A 16,507-nucleotide genomic window follows, 5' to 3' on the forward strand; every position below is an offset into this window, starting at 1 on the left:
TTTGAACCATCTTCTAGTCTTGTTCTATTGAATTTAAAATTCCTTGAGTATTTTCATAAACACAATTATTTTTAACCCCAGGAATATCCTGTGCTTCCTTTATTTATTTTTTTTATTTATTTTAATTCCATTTATATCCCGCCCTTCTCCGAAGACTCAGGGTGGCTTACAAGCTTAGCAGTAGCCTTCATTCTATGTATATGCCTGCTTGTTAGGGCTTTCACACACCCCCTAAGCGGCATTATTACAAAGTCAGCTTAATTGCCCCCAACAATCTGGGTCCTTGAAGTTCAGTTTTAATTCGGGTTGCTTTGTTCTGTCCTAGTCTTATAAACTCCTGCACTCTTTGTCTTCATTATCTTATTCAGCTCAGCTAGCAGTGGATTTTATGGTGTTCTGCAAATCATTGGCTGTTCTAGATTATGTCCATTTGGATAATTCCCTTCATGATCATTAACAACTGTATATTGTTTTGCCAGACTTCTTTTTTTAGATAGCACACATGTTTTTGGAGGTTTACTTCTGTATTAATGAGACTCTTTCCTCTGTTCTTTCACTACATCTAGCAGGATTATTATACCCACTTATGTTATATGCAGAACCTCAATTCTTTGTTATTTCCCATGTTAACAGGTTCACATTGTTTTTATAAACTTCACACGATGTATTGTTCTCAGTTTCTTATCCCTACACCTAAAGATTTATTTAACAAACTCTTTTTCTTCTTTACCAAATCAGGCATTGCTATAGATTCAAAGATCACGACTGTTCTGGCATTTATATAGTAGTAAAATAGATATTCAACTTTTATATTTTGCTGAGAGGTGAATTATATCTACAGATTGCATCACAGGAAAGTGGCAAACTCCCTTTTATTAAATCTGTAGATGCTAGTTAACTACCTGTCCAGGATATTTTAACTGGGATTCTTGCATTGAGCATAGTATTGGGTACAATGGCCACCCCTTCCAAAATATATGATTTTTTAAAATTTATTTTTGCCTATAATCATTCTATTTTACATGCAAAATTATATACTATGCTACAAAAGGAACCTGTATATTGATTTACTGATTATGCAATTGATTACTGTCCATTGAATATTCTTCTTACTATCATTTTTGCTGTCCTCTGATTTCATAGGTAGATCGTTACTGTGGAGTAACGATGGGAAAGCTTTCTCATATAAAGTCTGCTGTGGTAATATACAATCAGGTAATATTTTGCTTTTATTGCATTACTACATTGGTTCTGTTAAAATTGTTCCCATATATGCTCCAGAGTCCTTGATAGTGAGGCATTAATAAATTTCATAAAGAAATAAATGTGGCACCAGCTGCCTGCTGGACAAGCTGCATTATTTCTCTGCTCCTCTGGACAACCTGATGATAATTTTTAGCGCTTTTGGGGAATGCAGAGAAGTAAACAGCTAAGCAGTTCCTAACCTAATCTAAAACTGCTGCTGCCCTCCGCCCTGCTGCTACTTTAATTCCAGATGGCTTTATTGAAGAACTGTCCAGAATTGGAACTCAGAAGAGACTCATATTGCTCCTATAGCAGTTGCCATGCTTGATGGACTGATTACTGTAGGCTGTATGTTTGCCATCAGTACTGATTCAGTCAGTATCTTTTGTAGACTATTTCTTCACAATTTTATCCTCACAATTTCTCTCAAACTGCTAGACTGTTCCAACCAAATCATCAAGGTCAGCGGGCTTGCTGAAGTACAGCTCTTAGGGCATCACACCACAGTACAAGAAAACACAGAAGAAAAAAAACACAATAACGATGCAACCTACACCTCAATTTTCAGTTTAAATCAGTTTCTATACTAACGTACAGGTAGTCTTCGGCCTATGACCATAATGCAGCCTGCCCATTATGATCCTCACTCTCTCTCTCCCTAATGCAGCCATTAAGCAAAGCATGGGGTGCCTCGGGGGTGAGGAAGGCCGAGAGATCTAGCGCAGACGGAGGCCACCTGCCTCGGGACACCCAACTCCTACTCCACACCCTGAGATACCCCATGCTCCATTTCCTGCCTCTTGGGATCCCCATAATCCTTGGGTCTGTTTCTTACCCAGTCCCCCGGGTCCCTGCAGGATTTTTTGCCCCCTACCAGGTCCTCACAGGGTTTGGGCTTCCTCCTCACGCCTGTTTTATTTGTTATAAAGTAAAAATCAGTTCATGGCTGATTTGTGCCTTAAGAGACATTCAACGGTTAATCCTAAATATTTTTGTTCAGATAGGTTTTTGAATAAATTATAAGGAAAAACAAACACCTACCATTTCATTAGCTAAAGTGAGATGATTTTGGAGGGGGGGGTTAACTTACCAAATATTCAAAAATATCACTGGAATATTTCATTGACTATATCTTGCCGGCCTGGACTGAGGGATTGGGATTTTAGATCTTAAATTTTAAAAATTTTAAATTTTAGAATGTGTTTATTGTTTAGGGCTATTTGATTTAATCTCATTTTAATTTTTATACATTGTGTTGTTTATAGCGTTTTAATTGCCCTGTACACCTCCCCGAGTCCCTTCGGAGAGGGGCGGTATATAAATCCAAATAAATAAATAAATAAATGGAATAATTTAGCAGGGTATCAGGCTTTGTGAACCTGGCTGGAAAGTTTTATTTCCATTTCGATTATGGGAACCGCTAAGTTGACATATTGACATATAGTAGAATGTGTGTTTTGTTTCCAGGATTACAAGCAGCTAGGCATGTTTCAGCCCTGTTGAATCACATATTGGATTTTGATATTGAGGCCCATGAATATTTAACTTTATGGAAGAACTCTACTTTAAAATTTGGGAACAAAATTTATGTTGGAAATTGTGCATGGAATCTTGATATGTTATGCTTAATACCAATAATTGGGATCAGAATTTACAGCGTTAAATAATGCGGTCATAACGCACAATGCCACATGACTGCATTACCTAGTGATGGCAACTCTAGCAAACCCCACTGTTAAGTGAGGACCTCCTTGTGACTTCTTGCCTGTTTCTAACAAACAAAGTCAATGGGGAAGCCAACAGGAAGTTACAAATCTTGAGTGGCTTGTAAGCAGGCCAGTGATTGGGTAAGTGGCTGCCACAATGCAAACTTGAGTGCACAGGAAGTGGCAGCTACAGGCACAGAATGGTGTGCTGATGGCCAAGCAGGGATGGCTGCTTATCGGTGCAGGAGAACATGCAAGTAGCTAGACAGCCAGGCAGCTGTACTCTATGTAGTGTCTGGGAGGGCTGCTATGGGCAAGTGTGTGCTACAGAGCACAGGCAGGGAGGTGCTGCTGGTGTAAGGAGTAAGAGAAATCCAGGTAGCCAGGAGCAGGTGGCAGGAGCAACTTAAGGAGTCACTGTGTCACTTATGGCAGCGGCCCCAACCTTTTGGGCACCAGGGACTGGTTCCATAGAGAGAGGATTTTCTGCGGACTGGAGGGGGCATGGTTTTGCATGCTGCCTGCATCCTGCGGATGGGGCTTTCCTTCTTTCCGCAGCCCAGTTGCTGGCATACTGCAGACCAGTGCTGGTCCCTGGACTGGGGGTTGGGTACCACTGACTTATGGGGTGCTATAGGGCTCAACGGTCTCACTTCATTTAACCTTTACATGAAACTGCTGGATCAGCGTATCAGTATGTAGATGATACCCGACAAAGGAACTCAATCCTAGGCCAACCAAATGATGCTGCTGAGGTCGTGTCCCACTGTCTGGAGATTGTGTGGATATGGATAGGAAGAAACAGGCTCAATCCAGACAAAACTAAATGGCTGCAGAAAGTTTAACATGCAGAAAAATCAAATGTCCTCAGAAAAACAGCCATATACAGTAAATCACTGAGAAACCCTATATTATAATACTGTTTACGCTACTCTTAAAACCAGTATGACACAATATTCCTTGTATTTGGCTTTTTGCACTGATATTTCTATTGGGATTTGTGATCTATAAGGATCGAATAGCATCTCCCTTACAAGACCAGCCAGCTACGTTACTTTTTTAATTTTTACTAAAATAATAAAATTATGGTCCAATTTTATTCTTTGAGATATTACTTAGAAAATTTGAAATTTTATATATTGTATTTAAGATGCACTAGATAGGACTTTCTTTGGACATTTATATCTATTTATCTATCTTCCTAAGTTTAAAAATATTCTTTGAGAGCTGTCCACAGAGACCAACAAAGTGTCAATTTCAGCCAGTTCTCCATAGCTTCCAATTATTTTGCATCAAGCTGCTTTCAGTATACCAAAGAGAACCCCCTAATGGCCAATTAAATCAGCATGAAAGCTTCTTTGCATCAATGAGATAGTATGCAATTGACAAGTCGATCTCTAGCATCCAGATTCCACCTTTAAAATATTTTTGGAGCAATCTTCTCCAATATAGTGCCTTACAGATATTTTAAATTACATTCCCAGAGTTGAGAGGCAGCATGGTCAACATCTTGGAGTTCTGGGAATTATTGCTCACTACATGAGACTACCAAATTGGACAAAATTATGTTACTGTATCAAAGCACTTTTTTTCTTTGCAGATGGAATACAAAGATTTATTCCACTTCGTGTCAAAATTCTTGATCTGAAGAAGTGAACATATGAGCCTATTATTTTTTAGATTGATCCATTTCATAGGCCTGATATAAGAATAAAATAATATCACTTGAATGAAGAGGAAAATTATTATTATTTCATTAAAGCTAACGTTTCCTTGCTAGCATTCTGAAATAGTTACCAATGAAAAATATTCAGCTCTTTTTAAGGTAGCATTTTTTGCCACATTTTTCTTTCTTCAGTTTCATTTCTCCTTCAAATATTTATCGCTGCCTTCCCTAAAAGTATAGGTGGGCGAACCAAAACAGCTGATATTTAAGATAAAAGGGGCAATCAAGTTCCTTATTAATGAGGTTCAAGACTTCAAAGTAACTCCTGATGTTCTCCTTGAAAGTGATGGAGATGTACTGAAGCGCATGTTGTGTAAAGTAAATTGGCTTTGTTCTACTTTAGCTTGGCTTGGAACTTGCACATGAGCCATTAGTGAACTGTTCCAAAATCAGACTCTCGTTATGTTTTTGCTATCACAATTACACTCTTCCACTTCATTCTGGCAATAATAGACAATTTGATTTCTATGGATTGGCAGATACTTGTCATTTTTCTGCTTCATTTCTCCTATATCCCATTACATCTTCCTCCTTAGAACTTCCAAAATGTGGCATTTCAGAGTGAACCTGACGCCCAAAACTCATTAACCTTGTCTGCATCAGTGATCATGATGGATTGTATCTACGAAGGGAAAGGTGGTATGAGGAACTACAATGAAGCGGATGTTTCTCAGGAAGGAGAGGGCACATTGGGGGGGGGGGAAATGTGACATAGTATAATGGAATAACAGAGTTGGAAGACACCTAGTCCAACCCCCTGGTCAAGCAGGAGACACAAAGATGGATCAGAGACAGAAAGAGATTTAGAATGGCGACTCTCTAGAATCTCTCAGTGTGTGTGTGTGTGTGTGTGTGTGTGTGTGTGTGTGCATTAGGGTGAGAGTAATACAGGTTTAGTCTGGAAAGATTCTGCCTAAATATGAGCAAATAAACAATTGAATTTTGGCTGTGGACTTTTCTACGTCATTCTTGGGCTGGGTGGGACAGTGATTGAAATACATACTTGGATATGTTATATTAAAAGACTTTTTCATAATCCAGTTGAAACTATTTGATCACTGTCCCAAAGGTGCTTTTTTCAAGAGCAACTGGACTTTCTTGTTTTTCTTTGAAGATGTTTCGCTTCTCACCCAAGAATCTTTTTGGATGCTCATGACGACAACATTAAATTATCTACTAAAGGGCAACCAAGATCTACAAAAAAGATGAGCCTCTTGATAATTCTGGACTTTAAACAGTATGTAAAATTCAGCCTGTTATGCACTTCTATTTTTATGTCTATTTTTTATTACATTAAACGACAGCAGGAAAATGAACAGGTGTTTCTGCAATAGGATTAGTTAAGAAAATAATATCAGCAACATGACTTGTGTTAAAAAAAAAGAAACCGTGTGCTGTAAGTTTATATTATTTTGTTTTACAAAATCAAAACAAGCAGCTTTCTGTTTCCTTAGGTATCATGACCATTATCTGCCAGATGAATCAAGATCAGTCAAGATGGTAAAATCTAGCCAGATGCAGAAAACTTCACAGTAAGCATCGAGAACTGCAGTTTCCCAGAGAATATGGGGGAATAATATATTGTCAGATGCCACTGCTTATCAAACGTGTTACTTTTTTTTTAATTAAAAAGTTTTAACATACAATTTTTCCTTTAAAAATCCCCCCTCCCTCTCCCTTCTCCCTCCCCCCCTACCTCTCCCCCCTCCCCCCCTCCCCCCGACTTCCCAGAGCTAAATACAAGGTATATAAAAAAAACAATCATAAACAACCATATACTAACATCCATAAACTCTAAAATCCATCACTCTCTAGCTTATATAGGATAATATATATATATATATATATATATTAAATATATATAGAAAAACAAAAATAGAAAAAGAAGAAAAGAAAGAAGACTTATTCAAATGCTACATGAAACTTCTTAACCCTATAAATCCATTTTCTCCATTCCATAATATAACGTTCTTGCGAAAAATCTTAGGCCAAAATCTACACCATCTCTGCCAGGTCAAAAATCTTTGAAGTCACTCTCCTATAATCGGCAGTTCCTCTTTCTTCCATTACTGAGCTATCAAAAGTCTTGCTGCCGTAATTAAATTTCACATAATTAGTGTCCACAACCGTAACGTCCGTAATTATCCCCAACAAAAAACAAAAACAAAAACAAAAAATTTACGAACAAAACTTTATCCTTTGCTTAAAAATCTTCTACATATTCCACCAAATTTTTATCCAAAAAGCCTTGATCTTTTTACAAGTCCACCATACATGAAAATATGTAACATCTTCATCTCCACATCTCCAACATTTTGGCTGATAGTCCGGATACATACTTGCAAACTTTTTAGGATCTAAATGCCATCTATAAAGCATGTTATAAAAGTTCTCTCTTTACGTTCCTAACCCAAATCTTTTCCCACGTGTCCATTGCGATAACTTCCTAGATGTTCATTGTGGAAGTTCCATAGACTTCTGCTGGTCTTGCTCTTTTATTATTTTCTTTTTGATCGTTTTAAAGCAGCACGCGTCACCCTCCGCTCTCCAGGATCATCCAAAGAAATTGTAGCTTGATCTCCTCCAGCACCATTCTCCTCTGTCTGTCCATCCTCAGTCTCTTGATGTTCTCCTTCTCCAGATCCCTTTGCAGCTTCCAGAAGTGATAATGAGATTGCTTTTAAAACGTTATTATAAAAATCTCGCGCCTGCATCACAGTAATCAGACGGTACCTTTTACCTTCATACATCACCATCAACCCAACTGGAATCTCCCATCTGAACCTTATATCTCGTTGCTTGAGCTCTTGCACGAGGAATATAAAATCCTTCCTTCTCCTTAAAATCTTTGGAGGAATTTCTTTTAAAACCAAAACTTCTTGATCAGCAATCACCACTTTAGAATCATAGGCAACTTGTATAACTTCATCTCTAATTTCCCTCTTAGTAAAATAAACCACCACATCTCTAGGCAGCTTTCTCTGTCTTGCAATCCATGAATTCACACGAAACACTTTATCCATGCCTCCCTTTATTTCAGATGCTGGCTGATTCAATACCACTTCCAGAGCCTCAGAAATCAGCTGCTTTAGATCTTCCTTAATATTCTCTTTTAAACCTCTAATTCTAACAGCAAACTGCATCTGGTAATATTGAGCAAGACTCAATTCTCTGTCCATTTTGTCTCTTAAATCTTCATTCTCCAGTACTTTTGCTTCTAATATGGCACTCTTTTGAGTCAAATCTTCCACTTTTTCCTCCAATTCTTCCACACATTCAGCCACTTTATACACTGAGGACAAAATGTCTGCCTTCATCACCCTGAACTTCTGTTCCATCCTCTCTTCCATTCTCTCCTCCAATTTCTCCAATTTCGCCTCCATCTATGCAAATTTATCACCCATTGATTCCAGAATTACCTGGGCATGTTTTTCAAGAGCATCTTGTAAATCCTTCGATGTCAATACATCAGGAAGATGCAACGCCTGCAATGATGATTGTTGTACCGGAGAAGTTCCAGCACTCCGAAGAGTTTTTGAGGGAGGTTTAGCCGCCATCTTTTTCACTTGTGACGCACTTTCACTTTAAGTTTAAAAAGTCCATCAAGCTAGAGAGTAGAATATAATAATCCTCTTCACCTTTTCCTCTTGTACCGTTCTGCCTGCTCCTTTTATTCCATAGTCCTTCCTTCAGGCAGGGGTGGTCGCAGACGCCTGGCTCTGCTCCATGAAGTCCGGAGCAGAGACGCTGACCAGCTGGGAGCCACCCAGGCTACGGGGGAGTTCAATCCTTCAGCCGCCCAAGCTACAAGCTCAGGCGGCCCCGGAGAACTCAACCCCTACCTGGGGCCTCATCCCCTCCTCTTCTCCCGAGGAGGGGGCTTCAAATTCACCCGAACAGCTGATCGGCGCTGTTTCGGGCGAAAATCACTCAGCTGAGCCGCGGGCAGCCCGGGAAGGCTGTCTCCGGCGCCGCGCAGCCACCGGAAGTCCAAACGTGTTACTTTTGTGGAGAGGTGGGAATACCTTGATGGGAGAAGTATACAGTCTTAGGAAAATGTTATCGTTTCCAACACCAACACCACCAAAAAAAGGGCATTTTAGACCAAATGCAAATCTGTCTGAACCATAAGAACACTTCCATTACAGGAATACATTATACTTCAGTCCTATGCCCATGCAAAGATATTTATTTATATAGTGGATACGTTTAACTATACGTCTAAATTCCAGAACAGTTACAGGCTGTCTGAAGATGAGAAAGGCAGGGTTATTGGTTTTCAGGTTTTTCCCTGATCAGATAACTATTCCTGAATTACTTTTCTTTCAGTTAAAGATTCCAGGTGCATATTAAGTTATATAAGGTCATGAACAATGCTGTAGTGTCCTTACACTGGAAAATAAACGATTACATAATACCCTTAAATAAACCTGAAAATAAATGCTAAGTAACCCAATATCACTGCAGTGCTCAATGAGTTGTGCAACTTCAGTTATATTATCTCTGTGAGAGAGTTTGTACTAAAATATTTTGCAAAAATGAGCTTCAGGATTTGGCGGTTAGCACTCCCTGTGTAGAATTATATACAACACAAAATACAACTTTTTCCCCCCCATAAAGCATCGTCTGTTCTGTGCATGCATTTTTTATTTGTATTTATATTTGCTGCCTTGGGTTACAAATAACTCAAGGCAAAAAACATACCTGTTCTGACCACTTTCTGCAGGGGGACGATTGAGAGCATCCTGTCATACAGCATCACAGTCTGGTTTGGAAGCATCACTGCTTCAGACAGGAAGGTGATGCAGAGAGTGGTGAGGATTTGCTGAAAAGATCATTGGCAGTTCCTTCCCTCCCATCCAGGACATATCACAGAAGCATTGCTTGAACAGGACCCGTAGGATTATCTGGGACACTACTCATCCTCTTCACAACCTGTTTTCCTTGTTACCTTCCAGGAGGAGGCTTCGTGGTATCCGTAGCAGAACATCCAGATTCAGCCATAGTTTCATTCCATACGGCATTAACCTTGTGAACTCTCAGGCTTCCTCCTTCCATTATATACTCAAAATGGACAGTATTTAATATTTTATTGTTATGCATATATAGGGGTGTGGGCCTATACATATGTTGTATGTAGTATGCTTTAGATGTGTGTCATGTGTGTGTTTCACTTTGGGAGCGGGCAACTAAATTTCATTTTTGATGTGTGCCATTGTGCACACAGTAAAAAATGACAATAAAGATGATCTTATCTTATATCCAACACACTTTCCTCCTATTTGGGCTGAGAGTGACTGGCCTGGCCCAAAGTCACCCAGCTGGCTTTCATGGCTAAGGAAAGACATGAACTCCTGGTCTCCTGCTTTGTAGCCAGGTACCTTAACTGCTAGACTAAACTTTCCAAATGGCAGTGCTGTTTAATTTATGTTAATTTCAATGCCTGTCTGAAGAACTAATTTCTCAATTCTTACATTAGTAATTCAGTTCTTCAGGATGGGAAAATGATTTTTCAACCCAACTACTATTTAAAATATGTTTCACAAAACTATTTATTAAGGCAACATTCATAGATCAGAGATATGGCCTAAACATTTAAAACAAGGATAGACAACTTTTAGGGGCTTAGTATGCATTTAGCATTTTGAAAGGATGGGTCACTAGATTCAAATACTGGCTTATTATGGTGGATGTGGCCATTCACAAAACACCCATTTACCAAAAGACAAACTAATCTTGCAAAGAAGCGCAGTTCAGTACATTTGTAGTAATTCTAGCAGCTGCTAGATGGACCCCTTAAGTTAGTACATTTAGTCCACTACCGGTCTTCTTTTTATGTTAATAAACAGTTTAGCATTGAACCAGGAATTAAACTAGATACTAAGGAGATATAACTATACATGGCTTTATGCATGGCTCTATTTCAGAATAAGGCCATGATCTGAAATAAATCTTCTGCTTGTTTTATCCAGCAGTTTTCTGTCAATCTTTTCTGTCAACAAGTCTATAAAACTTGTTTTACGCAACATTTCTTGATTTGGATCAAGCAGTAAGTCATGACTGACAGGTTTGGAACAAGTCTAGTTCAACAGCAGTTGGAATTTTGAAAAAAAAATGTTTATACATGGGTTAATCACAGTTACCTTGTTCATATAAAATAGGAAAATATGATTACCTGAAGCCTTGAACTGAAAGATCCCCAAAAGACAGGAAAACATGAAGCAAAAATATAGTACCTCGATTAGCACATAGCTTAGATAGTTGGAAATATTAACTAAAATCTCCCTTCGCCAATTCTTTCAGGGGAAAATATGTTGAGAATTATTCTGCTTAAGCTATGCTTTAGAACATCCTGGAAACAAGCACACAATTGTTGGCCACAATAGACCAATATGGTGAGGTAGCAGGCCTGATAATAAATAGAGATAAGACTAAAGTTTTGACAAAGAACTTAACAGAAAAACAGAAAACGCAACTTGCAAGAAAAACAAATCTTCAAATAGTTAAAAAAGTTAAGTACTTGGGAATTTACTTAACAGCAAGATGTATAACAGTAAAAGAGGACAACTATACAAAATTATTAAAACAAATAAAACTGGACTTAGAAAAGTGGAAAAATCTCCAATTGTCAATAATGGGGAAAATAGCTACAATTAAAATGAATATCTTACCGAAAAATACTTTTTTTATTTCAAACTATTCTGGTAAAATTAGAAAAAGCCTTCTTTGATGAACTGAATACCATAATATTGAAATTTATTTGGCAAGGGAAAAAAGCACGAATTAAAGTGAAATTACTACAGGACGTTAGAGAAAGGGGAGGATTTGGACTCCCAGACTGGAAGTTATATTACCAAGCAGCTATCTTAACGTGGATTAAAGAATGGATAACACTTAGAGACAAAAGGTTACTATACCTAGAGGGGCATGACCTGCAGATTGGCTGGCATGCCTTTCTGTGGTATGATAAGAATAAAGCGCATAGATATGTCCAGAACCATGCTATAAGAAACTCACTTCTCTTAGAATGAGAAAAAAGAAAAGAAAAAAAATTATATTAAGATACCTGAATGGCTTTCAACAATGGAAGCCTTTGCTTACCCAAACTTAATTAACTATGATAAACTTGTAACATATAAAGACTTACTGGACAATGAAGGAAGATTGAAATCTAGACAAGACTTACAACAACAAGGTATTGACCTATCATGGTGGCCATACCTACAAATCAAATCAAGATATGAAAAAGACGTGAAAACGACGGGGCTCTATAAGGAACAGACAGAACTTGATCTTACATTGCTAAAAACAGATGAAAAGCTGATTAAAAAACGTTATAGATTACTGCTTAACTTAAAGATGGAGGAGGAACAAGTTGAAGAAACAATGATAATATGGGCAAAAAATGTTGGACATACTATAGAGCTTGAAGAATGGGAAAAGTTATGGGACAGAAATATTAGATTAACCAAAGCTGTACCATATAAAGAAAATTTGTATAAAATGTTTTATAGATGGCACATGACACCTGTGAGACTAGCCAAAATGTTTAAAAATACTTCAAATGTCTGTTGGAAATGTAATCAAAGACCAGGTACTTATTATCATATATGGTGGTCATGTCCTAAAGCAAAAAGGGTTTGGCTTAAGATACATCTATGGTTGGAGAAGATGATTAAAAAACAAATAGAATTTAAACCAGAATTGTTTCTGTTAGGAATGATAGGCCCCAACTATGACAAGGAGAGCGGATACTTAATGTTACATGTATTGACAGCAGCGAGAATTATGTATGCCCAATATTGGAAAAATGAAAAGTTACCGACTGAAGAAGTATTAATCAAGAAAATATTGGATTGTGCAGATTAACTTTAGAGATTAAAGAGAAAGAACTTTCAGTTTACTATAGAACTTGGAACAAATTTTATCAGCGGCTAGATAAGCAAGTTAAGAGAGAAAGGAATGTGATATGCAATTTTGAATTTATTTGAGTAAGAAAAATACTATATATTGAAAACTTAGTATTGTTTATGATAATCTATTATACCTACAATTGTTACTATTAGGTTTACTACTTTTATTTATATATATTTACCCATACAATATGCTGTTTGCCAAATATTGAATGTTATTGGGGGAACCCCATCCCCAACCTTTCCTGTACCCTATCCCAAATTCCTATCCCATTACCCCCCTTTTTAACCCTATAAAAACTAATAAAAAAATTTCAAAAAAAAGAACCTCCTCACTACATCCCACCACAAACTAAGATAGATTCCAGTTTCATGATTAGTTATCCTAGTTGTAATTATTAGATTTTATCACACCTTTATTATTAGGGTGAGGAACATACATAATAGTCCTTCTTCCTCCTGTTTTCCCCACAACTATCACCCTGTCAAGTAGACTCGCTGAGAGTGTGTAATCCAAAATCATCCAGTCAGTTTTCATACTTAAGGCAGGACTACAACTCGCAGTCTCCTGATTCCTTGACCAACATCTTAATCATAGCACCAAACTGGTTCTCACACAGAGATATAGAAGTAGAATTAAGACTCAGGCAAGTTGGAAAAAGCTTCTATTAAGGCACACAAAGCTATAGCCTCATAAATTTGTCTACAGATGACACCAGATGAAGTGAGGTTTATGTTGTTTCTGGAAGAATGAGCACAGTACAGAACAAGTTATATTTTCTGGCAAAACCAACACATTTAAAAATAACGATCTTGTTTGACACTCTTTATATTCTCAAATGACATATCAGCACTAATATCTTTGTTTAATATAATACACTTCCTCTAAGCATAGTTTTTTCCTATGTGGTTATTCTCAAAACCAGTCAAAATAATATCAACCTTCAAAAAAAAGGGTAATAATAAAAAGTGAACCCTGAACATTTCCATGAAATGGCCCTCAGCATTTGAAACAAAAAGTCACCCTTGAGTTCTACTCAGAGTAAAGGCTGTTTGGAGTACCACTGATACTCTGTTTAACCCAATTTCCCTTAAAATGAACAAAACAGCTGAATTGCTTTACTATAACAACCTCTGACTAACACAAAACATCTGAAAGACCTATTCCATTTCCTGTGATTTTCTTGTTGTAGATCAGGCATGTCGAATCTTGTTGTAGGTTAGGCACATTGAGCCCACAGGCCACATGTCACCCTGGACAGCTAGTAATGCAGTTCCACAAGATTGTAAACTTTTAACATTATGTGATTTATATACATTAACTATATTATATATTTTATATGCAGCTGAAGACAATTCCTCTTCACTCAATGCAGTCCAGGCAAACCAAAGTGTTGAATAGCTATGCAGATCATTATGTGTATGTATATCAGAAGATTTCTTTCTTAGATTATGCACATAAGTACCAGTAAATCATTATTACAGGATACATAATTGGGTTGACACAAATACAGCCTCTCTACAGGATGGTGAATGTTCCAATCCTGTTTATATGAGGAAATAAATACATTGTGGTCCCCTAAAAAGACATTATAGGTAGTTTACAAACAGCATGACTCCAGTATAAAACAGTACAGGTAGTCCTTGACTTACAACCATTCATTTAGTGACTGTTCAAAGTTACAACAGCGTTAAATAAAGTAACTTACAACCTTTGCAACATCCATATTGTCACATGATCCAAATTTGGATGCTTGGCAACCTGCATGTATTTATGACGGTTGCAGTGTCCTGGGGTCATGTGATCACCTTTTCTGACTTCTGACAAGCAAAGTCAGTGGAGAAGCCAGATTCACCTCATAACTGTGTTAGTAAAAAAACCTGCAGTGATTCACTTCACAACTATGGCAAGAAAGATCATCAAATGGGGTAAAATTCATTATCTCACTTAGCAATGAAAATGTGGGGGTCAGTTGTGGTGGTAAGTCGAGGACCACCTGCATAAGCACAGAAAGTACTAAATGAGCCAGCAATTGCAAGATAGTAGAGATATTGTGTTTATCTTTGGAGTGTACCACTTCACATCAAATATTACAGCATCAGCTCCAGTTTTCCGGATATTTTGCACTATGAAAAATAGTGACCTGCTTTCAGCATACAACAGATGTTAGAACTTAATTGTAAGCAAGGATTCTTTCTTTTTTTCTCTTTTTTCCCCCCTGGGTTCCAATACTATTACGCTTGCTGAACAGATCAGGCAGGGCCAGGATAAGAAGAAAGTGAACTGCCTTTCATAAAACATATGATCAAAGGATGTGTGTATTTATCAGTTATCTCTATAATATGCAGGGCTTATTTTTCTCATAGAACGCTCAGAACGGAGTTCCGGAACCTTTTTTGGATGGAACCTTGTAGGGTAGGTGCAGTGTATGCCTCCCAGCATACACAAAGGACAGCACAGCAGGAGGCTGATGGTGCAGATCAGCAGAGGGGCTGGACAGCTCCCGGCGATGATTGCTCACTCAGGATAAGCCTAATGACTTAAGCTGTTGACAGCCCCAGGCATGGTCAGCCTGGTGGGAAGCCAGGATCTACACCCATTGTCACCTGCACTGGCAGGAAGCCCAGGTTTGAACTGATTGGATGCCATCCACCTGGGCAGGTACAAATAGACGCCAGGCTTCCCTGTTTCCCCAGTTCGTTCTGTTCAGAATAAACTCATCTTTACCCCAGCTCTGTGTCCGTCTCTATGTGAAGCACGCAACTTTACAGTAGGCAAGGCGGGTTGTATGACATGTATGAGTTCCGGCACCTTTTTCTTTTACAAAAAAAGCACTGATAATATGAAAGGACCTGTCAAAAATTCATACAAGTACATTCTCTCTCTCCCCTCCCCTGTGTGTGTGTGTTGTGTGCACAGAGCAGAGGGGGGGTCGTTAACCCAGGGACGCAGGTGTGCCGTTAAAAAAAAACACAAAACCAAGTTCTCAAATGCCAACCTGACAGCAACCCACCTGTCAGCTTGGCTTAAAGGCGACCCTTCCCCTCTAACCTGGCAAGCCAGCAGCACCTGTCGGATACCAGGAAGCTAGCTAGCCGCTTGCTCCACCAGCGAGGCATCCCGGGAGGAGGAAAGCGCTGCCAGGTCAGGCCTGCCTCTCCATCCGCACCTGGCCCCAGATCGGACAGGAGCCCACCGGCGGCGATGACCCGCTGGGGACGGGGAAGAGGGGCCGAAGCTACTCCCCATAGGGCAGGGGTCGGCAACCTCGGCTCTTTGATGACTCGTGGACTTCAACTCCCAGAATTCCTGAGCCAGCATAGCTGGCTCAGGAATTCTGGGAGTTGAAGTCCACGAGTCATCAAAGAGCCGAGGTTGCCGACCCCTGCCATAGGGAAACACTCCCCCCCACACACACACACCCTCCATCCGCCGTTGCGGGTATCACTCCGGGCTGGAGGAGCGCTTGACGCACGTAAGGAAGCAGGCGACTCCCGGTTACCCCCTGCTATTGCTTCCCTCTCCCCTCCGGCAAACTCAGCCGACCCCTTCCCTCCCTTTCCCTCCCCCCCCCCCACGAGCGGCTTACCTCCTCGCCGCCGCCGCCGCCCGATCCCCCGATTCCATTTCTGACACTCGCCATATTCCCCCCGCCAGGGATTGTCCGCGCACAATCCGGGTGGAACGCAGCGGCTTTCCGAGGAGCAGCTCGCTTCCCGCGCTGTTAACAAGCGTCGGCGGACCGGCTTCTCCTCGACTGAAGCCACTCACCAGCCGGCTCCCGGCGGCGTTCTAGCCGTCAAAGGGCGAGCCTTCTCATCTGCATATCTGGACCCGCCCCCCCGCCGCCCCCCCCCCCAAGAAAAGCCTCTCATCTCTTTCCTGTCGGCTCTCGGGGCGGTGACGGCTCGCGCTC

General features: G+C 39.6%; 1 protein-coding gene across 1 annotated transcript in view; it reads right to left on the reverse strand.

Annotated features, from left to right (window-relative positions):
• Window positions 1-16,269, reverse strand: part of TTC39B (tetratricopeptide repeat domain 39B) — a 66,154-nt gene extending 49,885 nt beyond the window's left edge. Inside the window, exon 1 of the mRNA XM_081321775.1 lies at window positions 16,181-16,269. Coding sequence (XP_081177901.1) covers window positions 16,181-16,234 — 54 coding nt within the window. The 5' untranslated portion in view covers window positions 16,235-16,269. The remainder of the gene's footprint in view (window positions 1-16,180) is intronic.
• Between the last annotated feature and the right edge of the window lie 238 nt (window positions 16,270-16,507).

The sequence above is a fragment of the Vipera berus genome, assembly GCF_964194415.1.
Source record: "Vipera berus genome assembly, chromosome: 2".
Lineage (NCBI taxonomy): Eukaryota > Metazoa > Chordata > Lepidosauria > Squamata > Viperidae > Vipera > Vipera berus.